General features: G+C 40.6%; 1 protein-coding gene across 1 annotated transcript in view; it reads right to left on the minus strand.

Moving 5' to 3' along the window:
* POU2AF1 (POU class 2 homeobox associating factor 1) overlaps nt 1-17148 on the minus strand; it is a 35879-nt gene extending 18731 nt beyond the window's left edge. The window contains exon 1 of the mRNA XM_020989802.2: nt 16953-17148. Within this exon, the coding sequence (XP_020845461.1) occupies nt 16953-16968 (16 nt within the window). The 5' untranslated portion in view covers nt 16969-17148. The remainder of the gene's footprint in view (nt 1-16952) is intronic.
* Between the last annotated feature and the right edge of the window lie 340 nt (nt 17149-17488).

The following is a 17488-nucleotide window of genomic DNA, read 5'->3' on the forward strand; positions in this document are numbered from 1 at the left end:
TGGGTCGGGCCCACTCTGTGAGAAGCTTTGCCTTCCTGGCTGCCAAGGCTCACTGTACCGCAGCCTCCTCTGGACCATTCTGAAAGGTGACACATTTCCTCACCACCTCAACATGTGACATATGTATTAATTCTTCTAAGGAATCTTGGTAAGTATTTTATTCACATTTTCTACTGAAACTTCTGTTTCATTATCACACACACATACACATACACACACACACACACACACACACACATACACATAGAGCAAACTAAAAAGTAAATAATTGATCAAACCTGATCAAATAGACCAAACAAGAGGCAAGCACATATGCCCAGGTTTCTGAATGAAAGCAAAATTCAGAAGTTGCTGCCACTCTTCACTGCAGTTTAAGGAGTCTCATTTGCCTTGTGTGCATTAGAATTCAATTCCATTCCAGTCAACCAACATTTATTAAGTACCTACTATGGGACAGGCATTGCAATAGAGACTCAGTTACTCGTATGGAAGAGGGAATGGAATAAGCATTCATTTAGCACCTACTATGTACCATGTACTATGCTAAGTGCTTCACAAATATTATCTTATTTGATCTACAACAACCCTGCAAGGTAGGTGCTATTATTGTCCCCATTTTACAGTTAAGGAAATTGAGCCAGACAGATGTGAAGTGACTTGCCCACACAATTAGTAAATGTTGGAGGCACTAAAGTTTCCCTGACTCCAGGCCCAGTAATCTATCCACTGCCCTAGCTATCTGCTTGTAGGCAGGATGGAAATGAGCTGAACAGGGATGGGTTTGGTAGTATATTGAATTCCTTCTCTCAATTATTCTTTGAGTCATCCACCAGTACATAGGCTTTGGTTGTCTAGCAGTTAAAGATCCTTTCTCTTTATGGTGAAAGTCAGCCTTTGGAGTTTTCCACTTTGTTCCTTTCACTCATCTACCATGGCTATTTTCCCCAAACCATACAGAATGAGTCCAGTGAGATCCAAAGGTATAATTTAGTACGGGTAAGAAAATGCCTTCTTCCCCAGTTGAGTTTGAATTGGATGGTAGCCTGCTTTTACTATAGACCAAAGAGGTAATGCCCTTGGTATGTAAATAACAATATTAACAATAATAGCTGACATTTCTATAGTGCCTACTATGTACAGGTGCTGTGCTAAGTGCTAGTGGTATAAAAAGAGGCAAAAGGTAGTCTCTGCCCTCAAAGAGCTTACAATCTAATGGAGGGGACAACATGCAAATAAATATACACAAAGCAAGCTATATATAGGATAAACAAGAAATAATCAGTAGAACAGAAGGTACTAGAATTAAAAGGGACTGGAGAAAGCTTCCAGTAAAAGATAGGATTTTAGTTGGGATTTAGATGAACCAGGGAGGTCCGTAGTCAGAATTAATGAGGGGGAGCATTCCAGGCAAGCGGGACAGCTAAAGAAAATGCCAGGAATTGAGAGATGGAGTGTATTGTTTGAGGAACAGCCCAGAGGTCAGTGCTACTGGATCAAAGAGTAGGCTTCAGGGAGTAAGGTGCATCAAGACTGGAAAGGTAGGAGGGGACTAGATCTTTAAGTGCCTGATGGAGCATTTTGTATTTGATCCTAGAGGCAACAGGAGCCACTGGGGTTTATTGAGAAGGGAGATGACATGATCAGACTATGCTTTGGGGAAATCATTTGGGCAGCAGAAGGGAGGATGGGTTGGAGAGGGGAGAGACTTAAGGCAGGTAGACCCACCAGCAGGCTATTGCAACAGTCCAGATGTGAGGTGATAAGGGCCTGCACCAGGGTAGGGGCAGTGTCAGATGAGAGAAGGTGACTGTTCAAGAGATGTTGTAAAGGTGAATTCAACAGCTTGGATATGAGGGCTGAGAGACAGTGAGGTGTCCAGGCTCCCATGCTGTGAGTCTGAAGGACAGTAAAAAGGAAGATAGAAGGTGGGGAGGATTCAAGTGAAAACATAATGAGTTCTGTTTTGGGCATGTTTAGTTTAAGATGTCTACTGGACAGCCAGTTTGAGATGTCTGAAAGGCAGTTGGAGATGTAAGATTAGAGGGCAACAGAGAGATTGGATAGGTAGGTTTGAGAATCCTCAGCGTAGAAATGGTAATTAAATCCACAGGAGCCGATGAGATCATCAAGTGAAGTATATAGATAGAGAGAAGAGAAAAGAACCCAGGACAGAACCCTGAGGGACACCCATGATTAGAGGGTGTGAACTGGTAGAGGATCCAGCAAAGAAAGAGAAGGAGCCATCAGAGAAGTAGGAAAAAAACTAGGAGAGGGTGGTGTTCTGAAAACCCAGAGAGAAGACAGGATCAAGGAGGTGAGCGTCATCAACAACGTCAAAAGTTGCAGAAAGGTCAAGAGAATGAGGATTGAGGATTGAGAAAAAGACTTTGGATTTGGCAGCTAAGAGATCATTGGTAACTTTGGAAAGAGTGGTTTCATTGGAATGATAAGGACAGAAGCTGAATTATAAGTGTGAAGAAGAGAGTGAGAGGAAAAACCTTGAAAGTCTTGCATGAACTGAGGCAAAGTGAAATGAGCAGAACCAGGAGTATAACCTATATCAAATTGCTTGCCTTCTCAATGAGTGGGGGATGGGGGAAGGGAGAGAACTTGGGACTGAAAATTTGAAAAAAAGTGAAATTTTTTTTACATGTAATTGGGGAAAAAATAAAATATTAAATTAAAAAAAGAGAGTAAGAGGAGAGAAAATGGAGGCATCTATTGTATATGGCCTTTTGAAGAGGTTAGTCAGAAAGAGCAGAAGAGATATAGGACAATATAATTAGCGAGAATGGAAGTCTTTTGGAGACAATATGCAAATAACTCTACAAACAAGAGATATGCAGATTAAATTAGGGGTAGTCTCAGAGGGATGGTACTAAGATTAAGGAGGACTGGGAAAGGCTTCGTTTAGAAAGTAGTATGTTAGCTGAGATTTGAAGGGTGCCAGAGAAGTTAAGAAGCATAAATGATGAAGGAACATGTTCCTGTCATGGGGGACAGCCAGGCAAAACACTTGTCACCTTAATGATTCAGTGCATAGAGTCCTGGATCTGAAGTCAGGAAGATCTGAATTCAAATTTGAATACTTACTAACTTGTATGACTGAGGGAAAGTCAAATAACCTCTGAATGCCTCAGTTTTTTCATTGGTAAATTGGGGATGATAGCACCTACCTCCCAGGGTGGTTACGAGGATAAAATGAAATGTAAAGTGCTTAGTATAGTGCCTGGCATAGAGGTGACACCTAAAATACTTGTTAATTCAATTTAATTTTAGTTTAATTTAATGTCTGGAATGTACTACCATACAGAAATGGCTGGGTTGGCCCTAATCCCCACCCTTGTCCATGTTAGACAGCTTCTTTACCAGGCTTTCATCACTTACTGGATCAATGAACTAAATGAATTTCCATTTCCACAAAATTACTTCAGTCCTTTATTGTGAAAGTCACAATATCAGCTCCAAGGAGGTCTAATTGTGTCTGAGCTGAATGGAACCAGGAACCCCAGTCAAGCCCAGTTTCTCCTCAGCTCAAATTTCCTTTCTTCTGACAGGCATAAAGTCTAACATACCTTAAGCCCAACCAATGGAAGAGCTCTCTGGACAACCTATTTTCTGAAGAAGTGGTGGTTCCCAGAAGAGTTAAGAAAGAAGAGAAGCTGATGGCACCCAGATGGCAAAATGCTCACATGTAGAGTCCTGAGAACTGAGAGGCCTCTCGAGTGTCCCTTAAGGTTTTATTTTTGGTGTTTTATGACTGAAATGACAGAGGATGAGTCCACCTGAAGAGTCAGCTGCAACTCCCCGCCTCTTATAGAAACTGAGGTCAACAGAGCAAAGCAGCTCCCATCTCAGGCATACAACATTATTGGGGGAGGGGGAGGGAAGATGGCCACCCACTTAACTTGTCTACATCTCTACTTTCCTCCTGGAAGGGACCCTATGCAGACAGACCTCTTTCTTGCTCAATCCTAAGGTCAAGCAATGTCAGTCTTTACTGTACAGTGGGACCCTCTGAAAGAGAAGGTATCACATCTATTGGGCTATGAGCTCAGGATCCTGGGATGGGGCTGGCTTCTAGGCCCCTTAGCCCCTTCACACAAGGTTTAAGATGGCGCTGAACCCCAAGGGACAACATGGTAGGTGAGAAAGAACACCAAATTTGGAGTCAGAGGACCTGGGTTCAAATTACAGCTCTGCTATTTATAACCTATATGATTTGGGGCAAGTCTGAGTCTCAGTTTCCTTATGAAAGTGTAGTGAACTAAGTGACCTCCAGTGTCCTTTCTAGCTCTAAATCTTATGCTCTTGCTGCCCTGGTGCAAGATATACAAGGGTAGTTTACTGTGCTGGTGGTGGTGGTGGTGGTGGTTGTTCAGTGGTTTCAGTTGTGTCCAACTCCCTGTGACCCCTTTTGGTGTTTTCTTGGCAAAGACACTGGAGTGGTTTGCCCTTTCCTTCTCCAGCTCATTTTACTGATGAGGAAACTAGAGCAAACAGTAAGTGAAATTTCCCAGGATCACTTAGAGCTAAACCTGCATGCCTGAAAGTTATAGAGAAACAATAACAATATAATCCCCCCTCCCCAGCTCTTGTGGGCCTTGGTCTAGTGTCAGTACTATTAAAAGCCCACTTACAAAAAAAAAGAAAAAAGAAAAATATGGGGCAGCTAGTAGCGCAGTGGATACAGCACCGGCCCTAGATTCAGGAGGACCTGAGTTCAAATCTGACCTCAGACACATAACAGTTACTAGCTGTGTGACCCTGGGCAAGTCACTTAACCCCATTGCCTAGCTTAAAAAAAAAAAAGCCCACCTACCTGACTTCTTGGCCTGAGGAGACTCAGTTATCAGGTATGATATGACCAAGGAACCAAGGGACCAATGGAGCAAAGACACAACAGGTTTAGGAATTTTCCCCACCAAATTGGGCAGGCCCAAGTCTAGGAGCCAGCACTGAGGTCTGAGAAGAACATTTTGATCATCTTAGAAAGTAAATTAGATCTAGCTAGACTTAGATCAGAGAAGTTGCAAGGGTATTCACTTAAGGGACCCAGGTTGCAGAGAATGCAACAAGGCTAATGCTTATTTGGCCTACATTTCTGGTCTAGGGACACAGGCCCAGGACACTCCAATTGTCTCGGTGCAGTCTGGCTCTCTCCCTAATAACTCCAGAGACACAAGGTCAGTTTTGGGCCAGCCCTGGGGAATTCAGGCACTAGACTGAATCCAGCCTACCCTAATGAGACCTAGACCCCCTGAGTCCTGCGAAATCAGTTGGGGCTATTTCCAGACCAAATTAGAGTCACCCCCACATTTAATTCAGAATTGTCCCAAATATGGACTTGCACTTAGTAGGGAGAGAGGAGAGAGTATCCATCCAAATTCATATGCCTTGAGATCTTTTCTCCCTTTGTTTTCTCCATGATATTTTCCCCAGGACTCTCTCCCCCTAGAGCAGGGTTTCTAATATAGCCACCTCCCCCTCCTTTGGGAGTCCATGGATGGATATCAAGGAGTCCATGAATTTGGATAGGGAAGAATTGCAGCTTTATTTCAATATAAATGGTTTCTTTTGTGATCACATAAAATTTACATAATTTAAATAGCATTTATAGCATTATATATACTTTACAGCATTGAAAAACATTATTCTGAGAAGAGGTCCAATAGGCTTCACCAGACTGCCAAAGGGGTTCATGAAAAAAAAAGGTTAATATTTCCTGATCCTAAGAGCAAGGACTGTGTTCTCAAAGGTGATGATGTAGCCACCTTCTGCCTATCCCATCAGGGTACGTGAGCTGACAAAGAAGCCTGACAGCAGGCTCTCTGAGGCTCTGGAATGCCCCAGGACGCTGACTTGTTGTCATATCCAAAGTTCCCTCCTGTCTCAACCTGCCCCCATCACACAATGGGCAGCTCTGTGGATGCCTGGTCAGGCCAGGGTGAGTGTTCCCATGGGGCAGATCCAGCCTGTTTTATGAGATAAGGAGGCACAGCCAAGCAGCAGAAAGGGAAAAAAGCCTCATTATGGGGACAAGGCAGGCCTGGACAGAAGCAAGGCAGAGCCCTCCTGGTAAAGCCCCTAAGTAAAGAAGGATGCTTTCCCACCAAAGGGTGGTACCTGGAGGTAAGGAGGAGAGAGTTGGAGATTTAAAGAGATAGTCAATTAGTCAATCAACCAACATTTATTAAGTTCTTACTGTGTGTCAAGCTTCAATTGTACCCCAGGGAAAAAAGAGTAGACTAAAAAGAACAAGCAGGATGTAGAATGAGGGAGGGACAATGGCAGCAAGGACATGAAAGAATAATCCTGACCCCAAGAACATCCTTTCCAGAAACCTGTCTGACTACTCTCAGACTGGCACAGGGGCAATAGTAGCTAGGGTTAACTGGACAGGGAGATAACTAGAAATCCAGGACCAAAGTCTTGCACTCAAGGACCCTGTTGTTATTGTTTAGTCATTTTCATTTGTATCCAACTAAGTCTTCATGACCCCATTTCAAGTTTTCTTGGCAAAGCTACTGGAGTGGTTTGCCATTTCCTTCTCCAGCTCATTTTGCAGATGAGGAAACTGAAGCAAACAGGGTTAAGTGATTTGCGTCTGGGACACACAACTAGTGTGTCTGTCTGATTTGAACTCGGATTCTCCTGACTTCAGAGACAGCACTCTATCCACTGCCCCACATTCTACAATAGCTGAGGCTCTACCACTTACCAGTTTTGAGACCTTGGACATGTCCCTTTCCCTGAAACCCTCCATTTCCTCATCTGTAAAATGGGACTGATAATACATTAAGAGAATGGAAGGTTTAGGGAGGTTGTATCAGGGTAGGAGTGAGTCACTGGCAAAGGCTAGCTCAAATTACTAGAACCTAACTTACTTTCCCTCTCCTCTTGATCCACACCTCCCCCCGAACCCTGCTTCCCCCCAACACGCACACACAAGGAATGGGACTTTAAATGTTCTCACTCCACACAGAATAACAACCTGGGGGTGGGGGTTGTCATCAGTATTTAGGGCCACACAGTTTGGAAGAGGAAGAAATTTAATCTGAACCTGAGTTTCAGGGCATGAAGTCACACCCAGTAGAGGTAAGAGAAGTTTCCACCCACCCTCTACCCCTACCCAAATTCCACAGCAAAGCAGGACTGGAGTTTTGAGAGGCAGTGGAGGAGGGGGACACTGGGGAAGTTGTTCATCTTTTTCCATATTAATCAGAAGCTGAAGACCTTTCTATCAGCCAACTGCTGTGATCCAAGTAAGAAGCCCGGTGCTTTGAGAGCTGAGGGGGAGTGGATTCAGCAACCCCTTCTTTTATCTAGGTGAGACTTATTTCCCAACAAGAGTCAAAAGTCTTTGTGAAATGAACACACATTTTTAAGATTATCAGTAAAAGATTCCCAAAGGATGAGGGCTTTTGACTCCAGCATCAGGGCCACATGATTGGGGCCTTAGAGACCCAGAAGCCTCAGGCCCTAAGCTAACAGAGCCTCAGAATAAGTCCTGGAGGGATGAACTAGATCCTGCAAAGATGCTAGTGAGGTAGACTTGGGCTTGAGTGTAATTTGTCCAATTCTTACTTTTAATTACTCTCCAGTGGTACATGTTCATCTACTTACTTTTTTTTTAAAAGATGCTACTGTGAAAAAAAAAGTGAAAAAAGTTTAGCAGTACCAGATCTTAAACTACATTATAAGACAGTAATTATCAGAACTATCTGGTACTGGCTAAGAAATTGAAAAGTTGATTCGTAGAACAGAGTAGACATATAATACACAGTAGTAAATGATTGTAGTAATCTTGTGTTTGACAAATATAAAGATTTAAGCTTTTGGGATAAGAATATACTATTTGGTAAAAATTGTTGGGAAGACTGGAAAGCAGTCTGGCAGAAATTGGGTATAGATGAATGCCTTACACGATTTACCAAGATATGGTCAAAATGGATACGTGACCTAGATATAAAGGGAGATGTCATAAGAAAAGTAGGAGAACATTTTACCTATCAGACTTATGGATAGGAGAAGAATTGATGAATAAATGAGATAGAAAGCATTGTGACATATAAAATGGATAATTTTGATTACATTAAATTTAAAATGTTTTATTCAAATAAAACCAATGTAGCAGGATTAGAAAGAAAGCATAAAATTGAGGGGGTAGAATTTTATAGACGGTTTCTCAGATAAAGGTCTCATATCTCATATAGAGAGAGAACTTTGTCAAATTTATAAGAATATAAGTCATTTCCCCATTGATAAATGGTCATAGGATAAGAACAGGCAGTTTTTGATGAAGGGATCAAAATTATTTATAGTCATATAAAAATGCTCTAAATCATTATTGATTAGAGCTTTGAGATATCATCTCATACCTAAAAAAATGGTTAAAATGATAGAAGGGGAAAAGGACAAATGTTAAAGGGGATGTAGAAAAATTGGTACACTAATGAAATGTTGATGGAACTGTGAACTGATCCAACCATTTTGGAGAAAAATCTGGAATTATGCCCAAAGAGTTATAAAACTGTGCATGCCCTTTGATCCAGCAATACCACTATTAGGTCTGTTTCCCAAGGTGATCAGGGAAAAAGTAAAATAATCTATATGTTCTAAAATATTTATAGCAGCTTTCTTTGTGGTAGCAAAGAACTGGAAATTGAGGGGGATGCCCATCAGTTGGTGAATGGCTAAACGAGTTGTGGTACATGATTGTGATGGGATACTAATGATGAGCTGGTTGATTTTAGAAAAGCATGGAAGGATTTGCATGAAATAATGAAAAGTGAAATAAGCAGAACCAAGAGAACATTGTATACAGTAACAACACTATCATTCAAAGAATAATTGTGAACAACCAAGTTATTCTGAGTACTGTAAATATTCAAATCAACTGTAAAGGACCTATGAAGGAAGATGCTATCCATTTCCAGAGAAAGAACTGATAAATAGAGGTATACATAGTATGGCTTTCCACATATTTATAAATCTGTATCAAATGATGGCCTTCTCTAGTACAAGATGGGGAAGAAGGGAGGGGGACAATTTGGAACTTAAAACGTAACTAAAAAATTAAATTAAATTAAATTTTTAAAAAGATACCACTGAAGCTCCATAGAATGTTCCCTTATATCTACCTGTATTAGTCCTATGCCACTCTACTCCACCTTTCTTAGTGGGCCTCTGGGACTTGCATTGTTGTTAGTAAGTCATGCTTCATATTAGAAATGTTCCACATACACCCCCAATTACTTTCAATACATTTTGTATTTAATTTTCTACATGTGTGTTGTTTTCCTCAATAGAATCTAAGCTCCTTGAGGGCAAGAACTGCCCTCGGTTCATTTTTATCTTTGCATTCCCAACACCTAGCACATGGGAGATACTTAATAAATGCTTATTAGACTGGGATTAGATTGGATTGGATTGTGGAAATTCCCTTCCAAGGCACAAGGGACTAGGGACTGGTTGTTTGGAGAAAGACCCTGCATATCATGGTCAAGTTTCCCGAAGTTTCTGTGCAAGGATGTTGAATGACTTACTACCACCTTTCCTAATGCAAGTCTATGAGTATACACCGAAAACATGACTCTTAACACGTGAGAGGTAGTGTGACATAATGTCAGTCAACCAGCATTTATTAAGCACTGACTATGTGCCAGGCGCTGTGCTAGATACTGGATAGAGGGCCAATCTCAGAGCCAGGAAGACTAGGGTTCAAGCCCCACCCCTGACATATGCTGGCTTTGTGACCCTGGGCAAATCATTTGACCCTTCAGTGCCCCCAGGCAACTCTCTAAGATTGTAAAAGAAAAAGCATTTAAATATTTGCATTGATGGAAGTGGTTTCCTCATTAGGAACTCCTACAACAGAATATAAGACCTCTCATTAGAATTTGAGCTCCTTGAGGCCAGGGTTTATGACTTTGTCTTTTTTGTATCTCTAGAGCTTAGCATCTTACCTGACACTAAGTTGGTAAATACTTATTGACTGACTGGCTACATCAGCAAAATCATGGATCCATACCCAAACCTTCTCCACTCATTCGCTAAAATGTGAATCAATATGACATAGCTAAAAAAGCTCTAGGCCAACAAGATATTAGTTCAAGTCTCACCTCTGACCGTGGTTAAGTCACTTAGATCTCTCAGAACTAGATTTCTAAAATGAGGACTTCAATAATATTTTCTCTATGTACCTACCCCACAGGGTTGATTGGAACAAGGGATTTGGCAAGCCTTGAAGTAAATGTGACCTGCCATCATTAGCATGCTTCAAAACTTTGCAGAATTTTAGAGCTAGATGGGGACCTTTAAGATCATATAAAGAAAAATATCAAACTGTATTCCTTTTTATCCAGTAGTAGGCTCCACTCATTAGAAACATTTAAGCATCTGTCAAGAAATGTTATAAAACAGATTCTTGCATTGGCAAGAGATTAGGCTTTATTTATTCCAGCATTCATTAGTTCATTCGTTCATTCAGCTAAAGGACCTTTGGTGTGTCCTCTGATTCTACTAGTTTATAATTCTTCTTCATTCTCTTCTTCCCCTTTCTTTTCTTAGTGTTACTGCTTTAATCTAGCAATGTGACTTCCCTCTACCCATTGGCATTATTTCCAGCCTTTCTTTGACTCTCCCTTCATAACACTGATGAAAACTTTTGACCCGCTTGTATTTATCCTCATTTATTTGAGGAGCTTTTTTCTTTCACCGATGAGAAAGAAGAAATTTCTTGGGGATGATGAAATCTTGCTTGTTAATTTTTATCTCAGAATTATCTGTTCTGAGAACAGTTCTGGTTGATGATTCTTGAGGTTCCCTAGTTTTCTCAGGGAGACTTAATACCAAAACTTCTGCTTTAAAAAAAGAGGTAACACCTATTTGTTTCAGTTTTTTATATCAACATTGCTATTTTCATTCATTGCTTCAAGTGTCACTTCTCACTTAACTCAAATAAGATCAGCTTCTTAATCCAATCTTTCAAAGTAAAACATCTCAAATGAAAAAGAAACACAAGGCTGTCCCAGGATTACTGACATATCAGAGAGTCCTGGGAATGAAGCTTCCTCAAACCACCTTTAGAAAAGCATTTCTGGGAATAAGAGCCTGATCTGGGGGCCTTGAATTCTCTTTCAGCCTCAAGATTAGACACTCCACTGTCTTTATGTAAGTGGTATCAACCAGAGCTGACTCGGTCTATCTGAACTCAGCCAGCCTATCTGTTGCTGTTCTACTTGATGAAATGGGAAGGAAAAAGGAGAAGGAGGAATGCAGGAAGGGCAGATCATGGAAGATAGTGTGTCTGGCACCAAAGAGAATATCTCCCAAATATAGAATTCTAAGGGCTTTAGTAAACCTGAAATGTGTATACAGGAGAGTTCATGGGATGTTTGTCACTGGGCATCAAACATACTGCCCTGTGGATGCTCTGGAACAGACTGGTGACACTCTTGGCATTTTTCTTTTGATAGAGAACTAAGACCCATATCAACAAAGGGTTTGAAGTCTGTGAGAAAGCATCAATCCTTTGGTGTTTTTTCCCATTAATAAGAAATGCAAGAGCCACTAATTATATAGCCAGAGATAAGTGTCCAAAGAATGAGCATCTACCAGCAATCCCTAATTTTACCAAATGTCACTCTACAAAACACAAGCAGTTCATTCCTTGAAACTATCATAAAAGGAACTTTGTAAAGATCAGTGAACCTGAATTATTGCTCTTCCAAACATAGGCTGATGGATCTAGAACTGGAAGGAAACTCAGAGGCCATCTAGTCCAACCCCTTGGTTTCCAGATAAAGAAACTAAGGCCTCAGGAGGTTAGGCAACTTGTCCGAGGCCATGTAGGTAGCAAAAGGCAATGGTGGGATTTGGTCTCACATCCTCTGACTCTTGCATGAATGGTCTTTTCCGCAGGAGCACATGACCACATGTACCTTAGGTCATCAGCAGAAATGGTGGATATCAGAATGAGTAGGTCATAAGTAGAAATGTTTCCTGGCCACTGTTAAATGAGGCAAGTAGTACATGTAGCACATCACAGGAACCTTTGAATCTATTTCTCCCAGACCCCAAATTACTTCTTAATATAGGTGTGCCTCGCTCTATTCAGTAGGTATATTGTGGAAATATTATGACTAAATTGGATATTTATGACTGATGGTGGCTTAAAAGAACTTGCTTTTTTAAATGAGCACCGGATTTGAAATCAAAAGACCTGGATTCAAATCCTAGCTCTGTCTCTTGCTGAATGACCTTGGACTTGATGAAATGGAAAGGCTTAAGGCTTAAGACTTAAGTCTCTCACCTTCAGTTTCCTCATCTATAAAAGGAGGGTATTTTATTGGTTAGTCTTTAAAATCTCTTCTCACTATAAACCCCATGGCCCTTAAAGAATCTTGATGTAAGTCCTTTTGTGAATTGAAGAATCCTGTTGTAATTTGAATTGACATCTCCTCATTTGTCTTTTTTAAAAATTCTTATTTGAATATGTTGATTTTTTTCATAAAGTAAAGGAACACTTGTACTATGATAACTTGGAACTACATTTGCTGTCATTGCTTACCATAAGGTCTTCAGACACTAGAACAATATACTGGGGAAGCCACACTACTGTAAGGTACAGTGTAAAGAGATTGGCTCAGAAATCTGAGGACATAGATTCAAATTTTGCCTCTGATATTTACTACTTTGGGTAAGTCATTTAATGTTCCTGGGCCTCAGTTTTATCTATAAAATGAAGGGGATTATAACAGATGGCATCTGTAGTTAGTTAAAGCTCTCAATTTAAGATCCTTTCCACACCAAAATGATGTCAGTCAGCCAGAGGTTTTTAGGGAGTGGAGAGGGGGAGGAGGTGAAGGGCATTTCTATAGATATATACACCTGAAACCAAAAACAAAACTATTATTTGACTATAATGTTCATTTTTCAACCAGATGTGGCGATGCTGTACATATATGACTCAAAACAGCTGGTCATTTTAATTGATTTAGAAGAGAAATCATATAGTTGGCTCATAGTGAATATTTGGTAAGTTATATCACTATTCAGTATCAGGGAGAAGAAAAAAAGTGGTCAGCCTACTGTATTCTTCCCTTTTCACCCAATTTCTCAACATTAGGCAGCTTGGGACTGCATGTTTCCTTAGTGGCCCCAAAGAGCAAGTGCCACGTTTACTGCCCCAGCTATTCTGGGCCTTTGGAAAATCTGGCTCATTGTTTTTAAAAGTCTGTAGCTAGGGAACTTAAAAAAAATTCTCATTGTTTGAGCCTTTTTAAATTACTAAAACAGGAAAGGAGGTATAGGAGGGGACTTGGTGTGACTCAGTAGGCCACCATCAGGTCCATCTGAGATGTTAAAGGAGACTTAATTAGCTTCCTGGAATTAAAAGAGACCTCCTAATTTGAATGTATAGGGATTCTCCACATTTATGAATGCAAAACACCATCCTTTTCTTATTGGCCCAGCAATTTAATAACAAGTCCATCCATCACTTTTGGCTAAACAGGACTGCTATTTTAATTCATTTATTCAACAAGAATGCATTAAACATTTACTCTGTGACAGGCATTATGCAGTGAAAAACAGTCATTGCTTTTGAGAAGGTGACATTCTAATGGAGACTGACAGTAGTCCTTCCTGGTCCAAATTGGTCCCCACAGGCCTGAGTTTTGTCACTGTCTCTGCTCTGATCTGTTCCATTAGCCCATCTCCATATGTGGGTTACTACCCATGCCTTTTGCAGCTTCCTGGGGGAACACAGATAAGGCAGGGATGAAGCATCCTATTTTCAAAGTTGATGTTTTCTTAACCCTTTCCAGAACACTGCTTATTACAGTCATTTCAGCTCATGCCTGGAGGATGTTTTCTGAAACAGAAAGTGCCTCTTCAGCACCATTAATGTGTGATTTCATACTCTGCCCTGTAGTGGGGTGGGGTAAGGTACAAGGCACTTTTTTACTTTAAGTATTCTAAAAGGGCTGACTACCCTGTCTTTATTTGTACTGACTTTCCCTAAAGTCATCAGTACTTTAAAGAGTCATGCACATTTTTAAGGCAATGAGATGAATGTTCAAAACTTCATGTTTTCTCATTTCCATTTCATCTCAAAAAGACTGTCAGGGAGAAATTGAGTTAAGCCATAGAAAAATGTCAACATAGTTCTTCCAGTAAACACAAGTGTGATAGCTTAGATTTCAATCGCATTGCCTCTGAGTCATAGCTAACAGGCAGAAGTATACCTTCTTAGGTCTGAAAGGGACCTCTGAGGCCACTTAGTCTAATCTCATTTTACAAATAAGGAAGCTGAGGTTCAGGGGGTCAAATGATTGTGTAAGGTCATACAAGTAATACAGAGTTCAAAGGCAGTTAGGTGCCTCAGTGGATAGAGCACCGGCCCTGGAGTCAGGAGGACCTGAGTTCAAATCCAGTCTCAGACCAGACACTTGAGACTTACTAGCTGTGACCCTGGGCACCCAGGTCTTCTGACTTCAGAACTAGTGTTCTTTCTACTATAATGCGATGCCTCCTAGGACTTAACTACAAGTCATTTATTCATTGAAATTTACCTTGGGGAAAGGAGTTGCCACACACAGCATTCTCCACATTGACAAAAAAAAAATCAAAATGGCTCAAACATTCTTAACCTTTAAAACTGGCAAATCTTAGTGCTCATATCAGAATATAACAACGTCCAACATGATTGAGTATGTTTAATATGAGTGTGCCATATTAGAGTATGAGTTTGGCTGGAGAATATCATGAAATGATCATAAATATCAAAATATCTTAATATAACCTAATTTGTAAAATATCACCTTCTGGCAATATCAAACAACAGTAGGGCTCAGAGATCCAAAAAGCATGAAAGTAATAATAGTAATAGCTAATATTTAAATAGCAATACAGGGATTATAAAGTACTTTAAATATATTATCTCATTTGATCCACATATAACTCTATGAAACAGATGCTATCATTAACCTTGCCCCAGTTTTTACAGATAAAGAAAATGAGGCAAAAACAGATTAAATGACTTGCAGGTCATATAGCTAGTAAGTATCTGAGGGAAAATTTTAACTTAGGTCTTCCTCCTACCAAATTCAGCACATTACCCACTGCACCATACACTCTCTATGTTATTTTCTATATTAGTGCCAAGTGTATCCAACAGAGAGGTATACAAATGTTCTTCACTTTATGGAATGAATAGAATGTGAGGTTGTGTGTAAATCATGTTTTTCTACATCAAATCGTATTTTAGATATACTAGGAAAGGTGAAATTTTAAAAGAATTTGTCTGTGTGTAGTTTTATACAGTGAATAATCACACCACTATTTTTCTCTTAATAGGAAGCATGGCATAGCAGATAAAGAGCCAACATCTTACTAGGTAGGAGAAAGAGGTAACTTTCAAGTGAGTATACTTGTTGTCAGTGGTCAGCAGTCTCCACGTTGGGAATTTGTCAGGCTTGGTAATTAATGGTATTTTCTCTGTTAACTGGAAGGGAAGAGAAGCAACATGGTGTAGTGGATAAAGAACTATCCTTGGAGTCAGGAAGACTGATAAATACTAGCTGTGTGAACCTGGGCAAATGTTTATTTTCTCAATGTTTCAGGCAGCTCTCCAAGACTATAAATTGCAGAGAAAGTGAATTGATAAGGAGAAGTTTCCTCATTGGGAGATCTCTACATGAGTGGAATTATAGATCTAGACCAAAATAAAAGCTTATCTTGTATAAATTCAGATTATCTGGATGTGGTTGGCCAGAAGCAAGATATATGTGCATTGGCAGTGATGGCAAGGGAAGTATCGATTAAGACTTGGGAGATAGATATGACAATTTTTCATTAATATTTATAACAAGGAAGAAGAGAACCAACACACTAATGCAACCTTCACAAAAATAATCAGTAGCATTGTCATCTCAACACAAAAGAATTATGAGAAGCTGAATGTTGCTATGGAAACAGTACTTAACTAGAAGTCAAAAGACCTGATTTTAGGTCAATTTAATCTAATTCCATTCAACAAGCATTTCTGAAGAACCCATTAGTTGTCAAGCATACTGTACTGGGAACTGGGGATAAAAAGATGAAAAACAAATAATCTCTATCCTCAAAGAGTTTACATTCTACTATTCCTGAGGCTCTGATAATTACTAGCTTTGTAACTTTCCTCAATTTCCTCATCTGTAAAACAAGGCCAATAATATCTGGGCAACCCACCTACAGGGCAGATATAAGAATAGTGCTCTATAAGGAGCCATTTATAATTAGATGAGTTTGGGATAATCTCAAAACAATGTCAAATGGAAATAATGCACTTCTGGGATTGATCTTTGCTACTTCACATTTAATGTAAACAGGGTTTGCCGTATTTCATGGGAACCAAGGCATGAAAAGCATAATCTCTGTTAAACCTTTCAAGTCACTGACAGGATGGGACAAGGAATAATTGGTATTCACGCATCTTCACAACCTCAACTTCTGCATTTTTCCCATACGTTAAAGGAAGGGATACTGTGGCCTGAAGAATAGCCATTTGCAATAATTAAGACACTCCTATCTTTAACCCACAGCTGCCCTCTTCCCTTACCCCACCTGAATGCCACCTCTTACTATTATTCTTGTGAATCATAAACTGCCCTTTCTTTCACCACAGTGATTCATACCCTGGAGCTGTGATCTGATGAGCTGTCCCACTCTGGTGCATGTAACTTACATCCAGGCTGGAAAATGAGCATCACATGCGTGTGACAGGTTTGTTTTCCAGTCCCTATCCCACCCACTTCACGCCTCTCTCTACTCCCTGGTCATGGGAGCCCCAACCTCTGCCCCAGGACACTGGCTCCCTGGGGCTTCCACACCAGCCAAAGAGCTCCCTGCTCTCTGACCCCATGCCTGCCAGGCTGAGCAGCGGAGGCCAAATGAGAACTCACATTTTTGCCAGTGCATACTCTGCAGCAGGATGTCACCTCTTCTCTTTGAAGCAGACAGTTTGGCTTCTTTTATGTTTGTCCTGGGTTGTGCTCTACTACCACCAGGGCCACGGCTTGCTCAGAGGATGTTTCCTCCAGCTTTTTAAAAGCCCTGAGCTCCCTCTGCGTGGGGGATGGTGTCATCACATCCTCCCAACCACAAGACCTGTGCATTTCCCTTTGGTGCATGGGGCTCCTCTCCCCATTTCAAGATCCCTCACGGGTCATTGAACTGGCCAACGATAAGCTATGAGCCTTCAGCTGGGTTAGAACATCAGGAAAGCCACTGGAATTGGGTGGGGAGGGACTACAAAAACTGGTGTGCATATGTGTGTGCACACACAATTTGGTTTCAAGTGTCATACCTCATTATCCCAATGATGAGCCTGGAGGACCTTCTGGAAGGATTTAGGGGAAGCGGGGGCAGGGGTGGTGTATTGAGTATTAAACACTCAACAAGACTGAGCCATCATTACATCTCAAATTCTCTCTGGCTT

Source organism: Phascolarctos cinereus, unplaced genomic scaffold (assembly GCF_003287225.1).
Source record: "Phascolarctos cinereus isolate Bilbo 61053 unplaced genomic scaffold, phaCin_HiC Scaffold_726;HRSCAF=1367, whole genome shotgun sequence".
Lineage (NCBI taxonomy): Eukaryota > Metazoa > Chordata > Mammalia > Diprotodontia > Phascolarctidae > Phascolarctos > Phascolarctos cinereus.